The 15,289-nt window shown below is 40.0% G+C and overlaps 1 protein-coding gene and 1 non-coding gene across 2 annotated transcripts in view; both read left to right on the top strand.

Annotated features, from left to right (window-relative positions):
* The first annotated feature begins 4,684 nt into the window (after window positions 1–4,684).
* On the top strand, window positions 4,685–4,814 carry LOC130029289 (small nucleolar RNA SNORA36 family). Its single transcript, XR_008793306.1, has one exon. It is a non-coding gene; the product is annotated as a small nucleolar RNA SNORA36 family (small nucleolar RNA).
* Window positions 4,815–7,767: 2,953 nt separating this feature from the next.
* M1AP (meiosis 1 associated protein) overlaps window positions 7,768–15,289 on the top strand; it is an 80,338-nt gene continuing 72,816 nt past the window's right edge. The window contains exon 1 of the mRNA XM_056118922.1: window positions 7,768–8,004. Within this exon, the coding sequence (XP_055974897.1) occupies window positions 7,768–8,004 (237 nt within the window). The remainder of the gene's footprint in view (window positions 8,005–15,289) is intronic.

Below are 15,289 nucleotides of genomic sequence, written 5' to 3'. Positions count from 1 at the left end.
AAGTATAAGGAGAATTTCAAGGGACCATCTTGAAGACTGGCATCCACCTCCATATTTAACCAATGACAGTGTTCTGATGATCTTCTGCCTCATAACTAACTTAAATCTGTCCTTATCTTTCCATTATTTTTTTTCCTTTGGTTTGTGGGCCATACCCAAAGATGCTAAGGGGTTACTTCTGGCTCTGCACACAGAAATCATTCCTGTGGGTGCTCCAGGGACAATATGGGAAGCCAGGGATCAAATCCAGATCAGCCACATGCGAGACAAGTATCTTACCTGCTATACTCTCTCTACTTACCCCAATTATTTTCATAGTTCAGGACTTTATCATTGCTAGACACCTACACTATATAATATTTTAACTAAAAGGAGGATGGTAACCCAGGTGATAGAGCACATGCATACAAGTACAAGGCCCTGAGTTTGATTCTTGGACATTACATGACACCCACCACCACCCTCAGTGCCACGGGGAGAGACAGCCCTGGTAATACTGGAATAGAGAGAACCACTGGGACAGGCATTGCTAGGAGTGAACCCAGTCACTCCTCCCCCAAACTTCCACCACCCCCAACTCTCCAGAAACTCACGGTGTTACCTCCTTTGGGGGGTAACGGGAGGTGGGTCACACCCAGTAATGCTCAGGGGTTACTCCTGGCTCTGTGCTCAGGGATCAATCCTGGCACTGCTAAGAGGACTTTGTGAGATATCAGGGACTGAATGCAGGTACACCATGTGCAATGAAAGTGCCCTACCCACTGTACTAGCTCTGGCTCCCTACTTCTATTTTCTTTTTTCATATTAAAATAAAAAAATAAATAAAAGCCCTGCCTCCAAATCTTTCACTTACCATTAAAGCAATTCTTTCGCTAAAGTGCAAGCTCTAATTTATTCATTCAGTATAGGTCTACAGTGCATATAGGCTGCTAGGCATTTTGCTAATGGGGAGGTGGGGGAAGTGCCTTAAAACATGGTTCCTGATTCAAATTGCTTGGTCTCTGACTCTTGAGCTATTTCCCCGGTCCCAAGGCACAGGTTCCTATTAGTGGGGAAAAAAAAAAAACTTTCCTCAAAATCATACTTACGTTCTGCTTCGCTTTAGACCAGGAATGAAATCCGGGCATTTTCGGTTTTGTTATCTTTTATTGTTTCTTTGATCGAGTGTTTTAATACTTTAGTATGCACTTCTGTTTTCATTTCTTTTTGTCTTTAATAGTATAGTGTAGTATATTTAGCTAGTATAGTGCTGTTTCTCTCATTAAATGCTGGTTGCAGACCACATTTGTACTCCCATCAATTCGTGGCATGAGGTCCTCACTTGGAGAAAGTCACCAGAGAATGTTCCCCAAGAGATGAATGTAACTAACGAGGAAAGGTCACGCAATTCTACCTAAGGAGCCCTGCCCAACCCGCCCCGCCCCGCCCCGCCCACTCCGTCCCATCTAGCCCCGCCCGTTCCGCCCCGCCCCGCCCCCCCGCCGCCGCCCGCAGCCTGCAGGGGGCGCCCTGGGCCGCGCAGGCGCGCGAGCCGAGAGCCGACGGTGTCCGCTGGTCGCCGCGCCGCCTTCCCGAGAAAGGGGGCGTCCTCCCCCCTTCGCCGCTCCTGGGTCCCCAGAAAAGACCCGGGGGCTCGCGGGGAGACAGGGGACAGCCTCCAGCAGCAGGCGGCGCCCAGAAGGGTGGGCTTCGGCGAGCGCGGGGCCGCCTCAGGCAGGTGCGGCGTCCCCTCAGCCTAGCGGGGCCTGATGAAGGCGCACAACGTTGGGGGGGCGACGGGAACTCGAAAATATTCGACTGACAAAAAAAAGAAAATATTCGACTGACAAAAAAACAAACAAAAGACAAGGGGGCGGAGCGATGGTACAGCGGGCAGAGCTTTTCCTTGCATGCACACGGCCCACCCGGGTTCGGTCCGCGACATCCCCAGGCACCGCCAGGAGCGATTCCTGAGTGCAGAGCCCGGAGTAACCCCCGAGCATCGCTGGGTGTGACCAAAAAAAAAAAAAAAAAACGAAAATAGTCAATTGGAACCCGTCAGATGCACTTTGTGAGCGCGCGTCTAGGCGCGAGGGTCTGTGAAGCCTGAGGCGAGGCTTCCCCTGAGGAGGGGAAGGTTCTGGAAAAGAACGTCCAGGACGGGTTTGTGGGCTCGAAGGGCACCCGGGGGCGACGCTGGCGGCAGGTCACTTCGGGGTCGGCCTCAGCTCTCTCCCCACCGCCGCGTCGTGGGAGGCGCCGTTGACGGGGGTCTCTGGGAGGGAGAGCCGCGAGCCTGTGGGCGTCCACCGTCCAGAGCCGGGTGGGACAGTGTGAGGGGCTGTTCTTGGTTCAGGTGGTGAGTGGCGGGACCCACGCATCGCTCCGAGGACGGAGACACGCGCGTTGCCTGTCTCTGTCCCGGTGACCTGCGTGGACCCCAGGACCAGAGGGCCATATGCCCCCGGACCCCCAGAGTCTCCAGCATAGTCCTAGGGCCACGGGTGAAAATTGTGGAAGCGGGAGGACCGCACTGACCAGGGGACCAGTCTGTAGGGTGGGGGGCGGGGCGGGGGCTTGGAAGTGGGCACGGAAGGAAATAAGGTGGGTGGGCCCCTTTCCTACAGGTGACCATTGAGCATTGCTGGTGGTGACCCTCCTTCCCTACCTAGCCTGGATTACCACAAGGTGTGCCCTCAAACGACAATGCACACGAACTGGAGCATGTAGGATGAGAAAATGTCAGCCCCTGTATGGTGTTATGTCCAGAAGAACATAATTAATTGATCAGCATTAATTGATCATATTTGAGGATACTGGAAAAGTTGTTGCCTCTTTATTTAAAATACAGCCGGGGGGTGGGGGGCGGGCAGAGAGATAGTACAGGGTAAGAGATTTGCCTTGCAAATGGCAGACCCCCTCTTTTGACCACAGACACCACATACGGTCCCCTGAGCACTGTCAGGAGTGCTGAGCACAGAGTCAAGTAGTACAGCCTGGTATACCGCCCTCCAAAAATAAAAACACACCAAAACTAAAATACACTCTTGGAATTTCGTGCAAGTGTGTAAGCTGAAACCAATCAAAAATGATGGAAGAAACAATCTGACTTCTCAGAATTGTCAAGAGTTTCAAATCTCTTTACTGCTGAAAAGGAAAGAAATGAAAGTAGCTAGCTATTGTCTACTTAATTTATTTAAAACATTATGAACATTGAGAATTAAAGTCTTATTGATTTGTTTTTTCGAAGAGTAGTTTGCAGTGCTTGACTTGTCGTTTTCTAACTTAATGATTGAGTAATTATTCTTTCAGTGTCTTAGTAATTCGTTATACTCCCTTGTAAATTTGGGTTAGCCTCTGTGCTTTTAATTTTGTAAAATATCGCCAGGAATTTCTTTAAGTATGATTTTTCTTACCAAGTCTACTTTTTCCTGTCACTTTCTGTCACAATCACTTTACGCAATATGTTGAAACGTTTTACCTTACCTAAGTTCCTCTAGCTGTTTGAAAGTCTATCAAATTATGTCATTGTCAGTATTCTTACAGCTTTTTCTTTTATAATTCCTTCCATGTTGCATTCAAATTTCATTTTCAACAGTATCACTTGTCCATTCTTTACTACACTTTTATCTGTTAGCTAATTTCCTCTTCTGATTATGTCATGTATTGTAAAATGTCACATGTATATCATTACAAAAGGGCAAAATACTACACATTTTTCTGGGTTTTGCTTAAAATTAATAAGGGATATACACTAACCAGTCAGTGATAAACTTTGAAAGAAGTGACAAAATTATTCACAGATTGTGATGTACATCTGGTATTTATGAAGTGATTTGCAGGCTAAAGAGCTAGCTGTGATTTCTACTTTACATAATTACTCAGGATTCCAAAGCAACTGAAATTTGAACTGTGTTGTTGGATAAATAGTGTCACTTAACTGACTCAGTAACTGAGATGTGTACATATTAGAGCCATGTATATATTAGAATCATTAGAATATAGAGAGTTGCCTATACTCTAAAAAGGCAAGAGTTCAAAATTTGAAGAAAAATGGACAGGGAGAGTAAAAATTTATTCTTCAATACATAAAGCCTATTTATCTCTATTTATCTATTTATCTCCATGAATCTGTCTATAAGTCCACCTCACATTCAGCATTTCTTTGGTCCCATGAACTTAATTTTAAAGTACAGTTAGAAAATACTTATGATAGGTGTTTTCTTGGTAAGTTTTTTATTTAAGATTTGGGATTCAAGGTTATTTTTAACAGAGTAGTGGCTCATGCATTTGTTCAGGTGTACCCAGCATATAAATAGTACTTAATTTTTTTATGTTAATAAACATGTTATACAAAAAGAAAAGTTTAAACTTTACAAATTCGTTTTTGAGAAACACATTTGTTTTGACATGTATACTCATGTCATTTTTAAAGATTTTAAAAGATTCTAAGTTTCAAAACTTTAAAAAATTACTAATTACTAAAATTACTAATATCTCTATGGAATTCAGGGGAAATCAAAGAAACTTTTTATTGTAGTGCCAGTGATCAAACCTAGAGCCTCACATATGCAAAGCAAGTGCTCTACCACTGAGCTACATCCCTAGCCTCTTTCCCTGTAATCTTAAAAAAAAAAAAAAGGTATGTTAGTTCCCAGAGGTCAGGCGTATTTCTTTTATCTAAAATGTTGTTGTTGTTTTTTTTTGACAAAGTGTTGAGGCTAATTCAGGGCTGTTTCCCTGTTCTGGTAATTAAACTTTGGGACATTAAGACATAAGCTGGGAGAGATGATTGGGTAGAAGGTATTTCTCTATATCCCTCCTAGCCTACAAAAAAAAATGTTTTTGCGTATTGATTTTCATTGCCTACCATTTTGCTGGGTAATTTCAATGGAGTTTGGGGGATTTTACAGATATATTATCATGCAACCCGCAAACTATAGTTTTAATATCTTTCCAATTTGGACTTCCTTTCTTTTCCTTGCCTAATTTCTTTTGCTTAGACTTTCAGTATTCTTGGATTCAGACCACAGCACTAGAATTCTGTGGAGGATGTAGGGGACACACAGTAGTGGAGGGGGTCTAATAGACAGTGATGGAGAGTTACAGCATTTTGATAATATGCATGGTGTGGCAACACACTTCTTTTTTTTTTTTTTTTTTTTTTTTTTTGCTTTTTTTGGGTCATACCCAGTGATGCACAGGGGTTCCTGGCTCTGGCTCTGCACTCAGAAATTACTCCTGGCGGTACTCGGGGAACCATATGGGATGCTGGGAACCAAATCCAGGCAAATGCAAACTCTTGCAAGGCAATTGCCCTACCCGCTGTGCTATTGCTACAGCCCCTGACAACTCACTTTTTTTTTTTTCCCTTTATTGTATTTTATTTTTTTTTAAAGTTGTAGATTTACAATTTTTTGTGCTTTGGTTTCAATTATACAATGATCAGATACCCATCCCTCCACCAGTGCCCATTTTCCACCACCATGGATAATATCCCTCCCACCCCCATCCCCCCCATCCCCCCTGTCTCTGTGGCAGGGCAATCCCCTGTGTTCTCTCTCTCCTTTTGGGTGTTGTGGTCTGCAAAAGAGGCATTGAGTGGCAAACATGTTCAGTCCATAGTCTACTTTCGACATGCATCTCCCCTCCTGGGAGGATCCTCCAAACATCCTTTATTTGGTGCTCCCTTCTCTATCTGAACTGCCCTTTCCTCTAGGATACCCGGCTGGCCTCTAAGTTATGGAGTAATCCTCCTGGTGCTGATCTCAGCTATTCTTGGGTATTAATCTCTTACTTTGTTACTTTATATCCCCCAGATGAATGCAATCTTTCTATGTCTATCCCTCTCTTTCTGACTCATTTCGCTTAGCATGATACTTTCCATATTGTACCACTTGTATGTAAATTTCATGACTTCATCTTTTCTAAGAGCTACATAGTACTCCATTGTGTAGATGTACCAAAGTTTCTTTAACCAGTCATCTATTCTTGGGCACTCAGGTTTCTTCCAGTTTCTGACTATTGTAAAGAGTGCTGCAATGAACAAACAAGTGCAGATGTCACTTGTCTATGGCCATACCACCCTGAACGCGCCCGATCTCGTCTGACAACTCACTTTTAAAGAGACCTGAAAAAGCACTCCTGAAACATACAATGATGTAAACCGATGTTAACTCTGCATAAATAAGCATATAAATAGATCATAAATATATAAATTAAGTTTTCAATTATTGGCATTGAGTGTCTGATGAAAATTATTGGAATTATCTAGCCATGTAGTTAACTCTGAAAATTTATTAAATGACAAATTAAAATTGGGTTTCTTTTTTGTTTGTTTAGTTTCGGGGCCACAACCAGAGGTTCTCAGTACTTCTGACTCTGCACTCAGGAATAACTCCTCATGGGGCTCAGGGGACCATATGTGGTGCTGGGGACTGAATCCAGGCAGCCGCATGTAAGGCAAGCACACTACCCATTTTACTCACCAGACAGCAAATTATTTTTTTTCAATAGCTGTACAATGTTGTGATTTTTATTTTCTGGGTGTGGGGGAGGGTGAGGGGTAACACCCAGCAATACTCAGGGGTTACTCCTGGCTCTAGATTCAGGAATAACTCCTTGTGGTGCTCAGAGGACCATATGGGATGTCAGGGATTGAACCCAGGTTGCAAGGCAAATGCCCTACCCACCATACTATAACTCTGGCCCCAATCTTGTGGTTTTTAATTTTTCTTTGTTACTTAGTTTTGAGGGGAACTTCTCAAACATATTGACAAAAAGGGATATCCTTATATATCCCTTTCTAGGGATATATGTCTATGTCTAGTCATTTATAATGCTGTCCTCTTCTCACTTCCAGTAATAGTTTTATGTTTTATTCATTCTTCTCTGCTAATCTGAACCCTGGGGATATATGTAAGTAACCAGTAAAGGAGGGTATCAGGAGCAGAGAAAAAAGCATGAGCAATTACACTGAAGGGAATGGTATGTTCGATATATTTCAGGGAAATTTTTGTTGTGAAGAATAGCCTATAGTAAAGTTAAGGTTAAAAGTTTTATGCTTGAAGAAAGTATGAATTTATAAGTAATGGGGACAGTCAGGATGAAAACAGTTATATTTTCTTTCTTTTAAAAAATTGCTCTTGTCAAATTAAATAACTCTAAAGCACTGATAGAGTTGATAAAAAATAAATTCTCCACCCTTGAAAACCTCACAATATAGCAGAGGTACAGTTTGAGAAACAAATTACAATACAGTACCAAAATGTTAATAAAATAGCAAAGTTTAGGGGTTGGGGAGATAGTACAGCAAATAGAGTGCTTGCAGCCAAACCCAGTTTGATCCCCAACATCCTATATGGTCCCCTAGGCATGGTCAAGAGTAATTCCTGAGTGCAGAGCCAGGAGCAACCCCTGGGCATCACCAGGTGTGGTCCCCAAAACAATAATCCAGAAAAAGCAAAACTTATTAGAAAAGATAGCTTACTATAAGATTGAAGTATGGCTTTTGTGTAACTTTTTAATTAAACCCACCCAGCCTCCTCTCTAAGCATACTGTCTTACAGTACAAGCAAATATCTAGATCCCTTGAGAACTGTTCACACTTAATAGCAGAGACATGCTTAAATTAGTATTCAGTTCAGTTCCTTTCTGTAAGTATCCCCCTATACTTATGGTCACTGCTCCAACAAATGGTATAATTCAGTCTTACAAAAGCCAGTGATTTCTCTTCTCTTCCTTCCAGGTGTGGAGAATACCTGCAGTTCCACCTCTGGTCTGGCTGCCATGCATCCTGGACGAACTGGTAAAGAGCCCTCTACTGCTATGCAAATTCACCAGCAACCTCCAAGGATTCTCATTGTCCATATTACTCTACCATCCTGGGCTGACATCTGTTCCAATCTCTGTGAGGCTCTGCAGAACTTTTTTTCTCTAGCTTGCAACTTGATGGGCCCCAGTCGCATGTCTCTCTTCAGCTTATACCTTGTACAAAACCAGCATGAATGCATCCTGCCCTTTGTGGTGAGTATATCTACATTTGTTCACTTATCCTGGCAGCAGCTATGAGGTTTCTAGAGCATAGAATAGCCCCCAAGCACAAGTAGGTGTGGCTCAAAAAAAATTACATATATGTGCATATATATAAATATATATTGTATATCTTTAAGGAATAGAATAAGATATTATCATCTGAGTAAAAATTAAAAGAATTTAATGCCTTCACACCTATCTTAACCAAATGATTAAAATTAAGTTATTGAATTATAATGGAAATTATGAAAAAAAATGAAGATTATGTTGAGTTTCCTAAATTGTGTTTGCCAGTTGAAAAAACATCTGATATGGTTGTTAATGTATATAGATAAAATATTTAAGATAATTATATTCTAAACACAGGTTGATAAATAGACTTAATTTGAATTTTGAATTTTCTATAGTGCATTCAAACAGGTAAGGCATTTGCATCAATAGACTGATAATTATGTATGTTTTTATAAAATATCTATATATAAAATGGGGGAAATCCCAGGTAATCTTACATCACAGAACTAACTAGTTAATCAACAAGATTATGGGATCAGTATACACAGATCACTTGTTTTTCTATACACTGGCAATAGCACTGTAGCACTGTCCTCCTGTTGTTCAGTGATTTGCTCGAGCGGGCACCAGTAACATCTCCATTGTGAGACTTGTTGTTACTGTTTTTGGCATATCGAATACGTCATGGGTAACTTGCCAGGCTTTGCTGTGTGGATGGGATATTCTCAGTAGCTTGCTGGACTCTCCAAGAGAGGTGGAGGAATTCAACCCGGGTCGGCCGCATGCAAGGCAAATGCCCTACCCGCTGTGCTATCACTCCAGCCCACACTAGCAATAAATAGGTGAAACTGAAAACTACATTTCCATTAATTCAATAAGTTCAATAAAGTTAAATTCTTAGGTATAAGTATAATAAAACACCCTGAAGACAACAAAATTCTGAAATAAATCAAAAAAAATTAAATAAATGGAAAGCTATATCATGTCTATTATTTAGAAGGCTTAATATAGTAAATAGTTTTATTCCATCTGCTATATAGATATAATGTAATTTTTACTACAAATCCTAGCAAGATTTTCTCAAAGCAGATGAGTTTATTCTATAATTTATATGGAAAGGCAAATAAACAGGAATAGCTAAAACAATGTTGTTTGCTTTTTGTTTTGGTGCTCAAGGGCTATTGATGGCTTAGTGCCTGGGTTGAAACCTAGGCCTCCTGTGTGTAAAACATGTGCTCAGACCATTGAGCTATTTCTCCAGCCCAACACTTGAGGGGGTGGGGGTGGAAATAATAATAAATTAGAAGGAATTATTCCTCTTATTCTATAGTTATAGTAATTAATGTTCTATAATTTTGATGGAAGAATAGGCACATAACTCAAAGGAATAGGATGGATAATACAAAAGTAAATTCAAAGAAGTCTGTCCAATTAACTTTCTATAAAATACAAAAGCAGTTCAATACAGGAAGGATAGCTCAACAAGTGGTGCTAGAGCAGTAGAACACTCATTTTAAAAAAAAAGCATTAAATGGGCACTGGTGGAGGGATGGGTATTTGATCATTGTATAATCGAAACCCAAGCACAAAAAATTGTAAATCTACAACTGTACCTCATGGTGTTTCACTAATAAAAATTTTTTAAAAAGAGACATTTACATGCAAAAAAAAGCATTAATCTCAACTTCTCTCCTTACTCAAAAGTTTATTTCAAAATTCGCAATATATTTAACTACAACTTTTAGAAGTGGGGTTGGAGAGATAGTACAGTGGGTAAGGCACTTGCCTTGCACATGGTCAACCTGGGTTTAATCCCCAGTATCCCATATGGCCCCTGGAATAAGTCCTAAGCATTTCTAGGAATTCTCCCCACACACACACACACCAAATCAAAAACTTTTTAGAAGAAATTATGAGGGGAAATCTTCAGGACCAAAACCAGAATTAGGTGAAGAATTCTTAGACATAACACCAAAATCCATAAGAGAAAAAATGGTAAGCAGGGCTTCAACAAAATTTTAAACTTTTTTTCTAGAAAAGACCCTGCCAAAGGGAGTTTTTAAGGTTTCATATAGAGAAGATATATTTTCAAAACACATGTAATAGAGGGTTTATATATAAAACATATGAGAAAGTCTAAAAATTATAGCATTAAGAAGGCAAGACACATGAAGAGGAACCCCTAAAGAGAATATATAGATGGCAAGTAAATGCATGGAAATTCTTAGAGAAATGTCTATCCAGACCATGATAAAGGTAACTCTGCACATCTTTTATGACATCTAAGATAAAAAAAATATTAACAATACCAAATGCTGGCAAGGATGCAGAGAAATTGTTTCTCTAAGTCATTGCTACTGGAAATGTGAAACAACATAGACATTCTGGAAATAGTTTGTGACTTTCTTTAAAACCTAAAATATGCTTACCATATGACACAGCAATTGCACTTAAAGAAATTTATCCCACATAAATCAAAATTTGCATCTACACCAAAACTCAAATATTAACAAGTTTTAATTATAACAGCCTGTATTCGAGACAACTTAGATGTTCTTCAGTGGAATAAGGATTAAGCTGGTATAGCCAAACCACAGAATGCTACTAGCAATTAAAGGATTATCATATTGCCAAACACAGTAACCTGAATAGGTTGCAAAAACATTATACTGAATGGGGAAAGGCCAATCTCATATGATCATGCACAATGGTTCTATTCATATAATATTCTCGAAATGACAACATCAGGGCTTGATAGATTGTACCCAAAAAAGGCACTTGACTTGCATGCAGCCAGCCCGTGTTCGTTCCTCTATACCACATAGGGTCACCCAACCTCTGCCAGTAATAATCACTGAGTACAGAACCAGGACAACTGGATATGGCCCAAAAACCAAAAAAAGGAATTTTCAAAATGATGAAATGATAGAGAAAAAAATAACAATTAATGTCTGCCAAAGTTACTGATAGTAGGAGTTGAAGTTACTATAAAGGAATAGTAGCCCCAGTGAGCATAATAGAATAATTCTATATGTTGGTTAAGGCGGTGGTTACATTAATCTACAAATATAATAATAACATTACATAGAACTCTATTCATACATTGTTACCAATGTCAGCTTCTTGGTTTTAAAACAAATAGTTTCAGATTTAAACACTGGAAGAAACTGAGTTAATTGTACATGGAACCTTTCCACAATTTTCACTGCTTTTCACAGATTTCTGTGAGTGAATCTTATAATTTTTTAAAGGGAATCTCAAAGGGAAATTTATAGAGATCCAGAGTGGGAGTCTTTTGGAAAAGTGATTCCCCCCTCTGACTATATTATTAGCCTCTGCTACTTCTTTTTAACGCATTTAGCTCTATGAATTCTTTGATCTTCTGATCACTCCACTTGGAATCACAGACAATATTAGATTAAAAAACACTGACTCTAACTTAGGAAAGGTGACTTGACAATTATTAATTGTCAAGTCAATTTTTCTTTTCAAAAACACAGTATGATCAACCCTGGTTAAAAACTCAAGAAAATCACTGCAATAATACTGTTATGTATTATATAAGAAATCTAGTCATCCCTTAAGGAAAAATGTTATCTTAAATCCATTGCCTCTGACCTATGTAAGTATTACAATTAGCTCATAATACAAATAGAGAGAAATGATCAGTAAGAAATCTTGCCTAAGCATCTAACTATATCTCCTCATATTTAATTTCTAAGTATAATCAAATAAGCCTGAACTTTTATAAGAAATTATGACAAAGGATTGATAATTAAAATATTAGGATTCCCTTTTCATCTATATGCCTTTAATAAAAATAAATCAGACCAAAATAATTCATCTTTCAAAACATAGTTTCAGAAAAATTCTTATTTTTCTGAAAATATTACTAATTCTTTTACTTTTTTCATAAGAAGAAAGTTACTGAAATCATACAAATAAGTTATATAATTTAAATTCCATAGGGGATTAGGGTCATCAGTGCTCTATTTTGGCCAAAGCATTTATTTCCTCATCCTCAATAGCTGATGAGGAATCATTTTAAATTGGTGAATATGAGCAATATTACATTAAACAGGGTAAAGGTAAACTTCAATAAAGTTAATAAAATGAACTATAATTGAATTCTGCAAGGGAGGGAGGGGAAGAGTAAAGGAAGGACATATATAAATGTTTTCATTATTCATTGTGGAGATGTTTGCCATTAATGGATACTGCTAAAGATATAATGGAATTATATAAACATGAATTTCAAAGATAAACACTCAGGTTCAGAGAGATAGTACCAGGGTAAAGCAGTTGATTTGTAGGCAGCCAACCTCAGTTTCATCCCTGGCACCACATGGTCCCCCAAGCTCCACTGGAAGTGATCCCTGGGCACAAAGAGCCAGGAATAGCCCCCGAGCACCTCTGGGTCTGGCCCAACTGCTCCCAAAGGGTAAATACTAATACAAGCCATTTCAATTATGACAATGAAAATAGAAAAAAATCACATTGTATAGTGAATTTTTAGGAGCTAAGAAAACAGTTTAGTGGCTGGAGAGATAGCACAGTGGGTGGGGCGTTTGCCTTGCACCCGGCTGACCCGGGTTCGATTCCCAGCATCCCATATGGTCCCCTGAGCACCGCCAGGAGTGACTTCTGAGTGCAGAGCCAGTAGTAACCCCTGTGCATCGCCAGATGTGACCCAAAAAGAAAAAAAACAGTTTACCTTTAAAATAATATAGCTAAAAGCAATCATCTTATCATATCAATAAATAGAAGTGTGCGAAGTTCAACTATTAAAATACTTTCAAACATAAATACTTTACTTCAGAGAAAAATTCTGTGTTCAAAAGACTTTCAAAATGAAGCTGAGAAAGGAATGTCTTTTTAAAAATTTTAAAAGGTAAACTAGGCAAATGCATATGCTATCCCCCACCCTCTCCCCCCAAAAAAGAGCATGAAAGCTAGAGAGATAGCATAAAGAGTTTGAGCTCTTGGGCCACAACTGGTGGTGCTCGGCTTACTCCTGGTTCTGCAATCAAGGATGACTCCTGGCAGGCTTGGGGGACCATTTGGGTTAACAGGATGGAACCTAGACTGGCTGTATGCAAGGCAAGCACCATACCCACTATGTGATTTCTCTGGCCCCAAATATGGTTGGATCTCTTACCATGAACATGAATTTGTTTCACAGGACTACATAGTCTATCTTACCACTCCCCCCGCCCCCTCCAATTCCATTAGTTATGGACCTTGTGTCTTCATCACAACCAGGATTGACCCTAAGTCTCCTGAGTATTTCTAGGAAGGATCTCAAAAAGAAGAGCATGATCTTAATATTAGGTAAAATTGAAATTGGAGTTTAAAAGAAGTGCAAAGGAAACTAATAATGACTTTAACACAAGGATATAAAGCAAAAAAGAATAGAAAATTAATAAGACCATATGGATGATATTCAATACAAAGACTTGTTGAAAGGAGTATTGAATATATGCCAATTTTTCTTTATTAATGCACCATTATTTACGAAGTTATTCATAGTAGTTTCAGAAATATAATGTTCCAACACCAGTCCCACCAACAGTGTCCACTTCCCTTCACTAATGTCCTCAGATTCCCTCCTGCCCACCAAACTGCCTTCTTGGCAGGAACAATTTTAAGTGTGGTTATTGTCATTTGGGCCTCTTGCTTAGAGTGTTGTTGGCTCTGAGATTTAGATATATACCCGTATCACTCCTCTACACCACCTATGTGTCCGAGGCCCCGGCCCCTGCCACCTATCCCCTGACCCTGTTACCTCCTGTCCACCTCTTCTTGCTTTCTCCTCTTAATTTCATTTCTTCCCTGTTCTTCTTGTTTCTGTAATTTATGGTCAAGGGTAATTAGGTAATTCCCCCTTTATATATTAGGTCAGTTTTGAGTACCAAATAACATAATATCAACACTTTGGGGTTTGTTTTAGTTTGGTTTGGTTTTGGTTTTGGTCACACCTAGTGATGATCTGGTGCTACTTCCAGCTAAGTACTCAGAAGACCATGCAGCTCTGGGAATCAACCCTATGCCTCTGGTCTGCAAAACATGCACTCCATTCCATTGCACTATCTCTCCAGTATCAGTATCAACATTGGGGGTTGGGAGGAAGGAGGGCGGTGGAAGGGCACATTGGGTGTGCTGAGGAGCTACTGTGATCCTGGGCTCAGAAGTGAGGCCTGGTGGTACTCAGAGGATTATGTTTGATACCAGGGATTGAAACTAGTCTTCATAAAGGTTGCAGTGGAGGTAGCAACATGCAAGACAAGTATCTTAACTCCTATACTGTCTCTTCAGCGCCAATATCAATATCAATATTTTAAAATAAATAGAATTATATATTATATGAACCCTCCACCCTGCCGGTGTTTTATGAATATTTTCAAAAGTTAATTATAAAAAGTACAAAAAGCTTAGTCAGTATTATCAGATACACTACATAGAACTAGAAATAAGTGGAGAAAATGGAAATCAAAAAGACTGACCAGGGCCGGAGTGATAGCACAACAGATAGGGCATTTTATTTTCCCTTGCTTGCAGACAACCTGAGTTCAAACCCCAAAATCCCATATGGTTTCCTGAGCACTGCCAGGAGTAATTCCTGAGTGCAGAACCAGGAGTAGTAACCCTTGAGTATCACTGGGTATGACCCAAAAACAATAAAAAATTGTAATATATCTAGAAAATAATGATGATGATGAAACACTACATATAAGAATCTACAGGAGTGGGGATGGGGCAATAGAACAGCGGGTAGGCTGTTTGCCTTGCACACGGTCAACCCAGGTTCAATTCCCAGCATCCCATATGGTCCCCTGAGCACCGCCAGGGGTAATTCCTGAGTGCAGAGTCAGGAGTAACCCCTGAGCATCGCCGGGTATGACCCAAAAAGCAAATAAATAAATAAATAAATAAATAAAAAGAATCTATAAGTGTGGGAGGACCATAGAGATAGTACAATGAAGAAGCACCCCATTTTGTCCCCTAACCACTGCCAGGAGTTACCCCTGAGCACTGAACACAGAGCACTGAACTCAGAGCCCTGAACACAGAGCCTTGAGCAAAGCCAGGTGGGGCCCAAAACAAAATAATTCTACTGATAAATATTCTAATTTTTAAATCTAAGGCTAGAGCGATAGCACAGCGGTAGGGCGTTTGCCTTGCACGCAGCCAACATGGCCGACCCGAGTTCGATTCCTCCGCCCCTCTCGGAGAGCCCGGCAAGCTACCGAGAGTATCTCGCCCA

Source organism: Sorex fumeus, unplaced genomic scaffold (genome assembly GCF_029834395.1).
Source record: "Sorex fumeus unplaced genomic scaffold, SorFum_2.1 ptg000003l, whole genome shotgun sequence".
Lineage (NCBI taxonomy): Eukaryota > Metazoa > Chordata > Mammalia > Eulipotyphla > Soricidae > Sorex > Sorex fumeus.
Note: the sequence above shows the minus strand (reverse complement) of the source record. Positions and strands in the feature narration are given on the sequence as shown.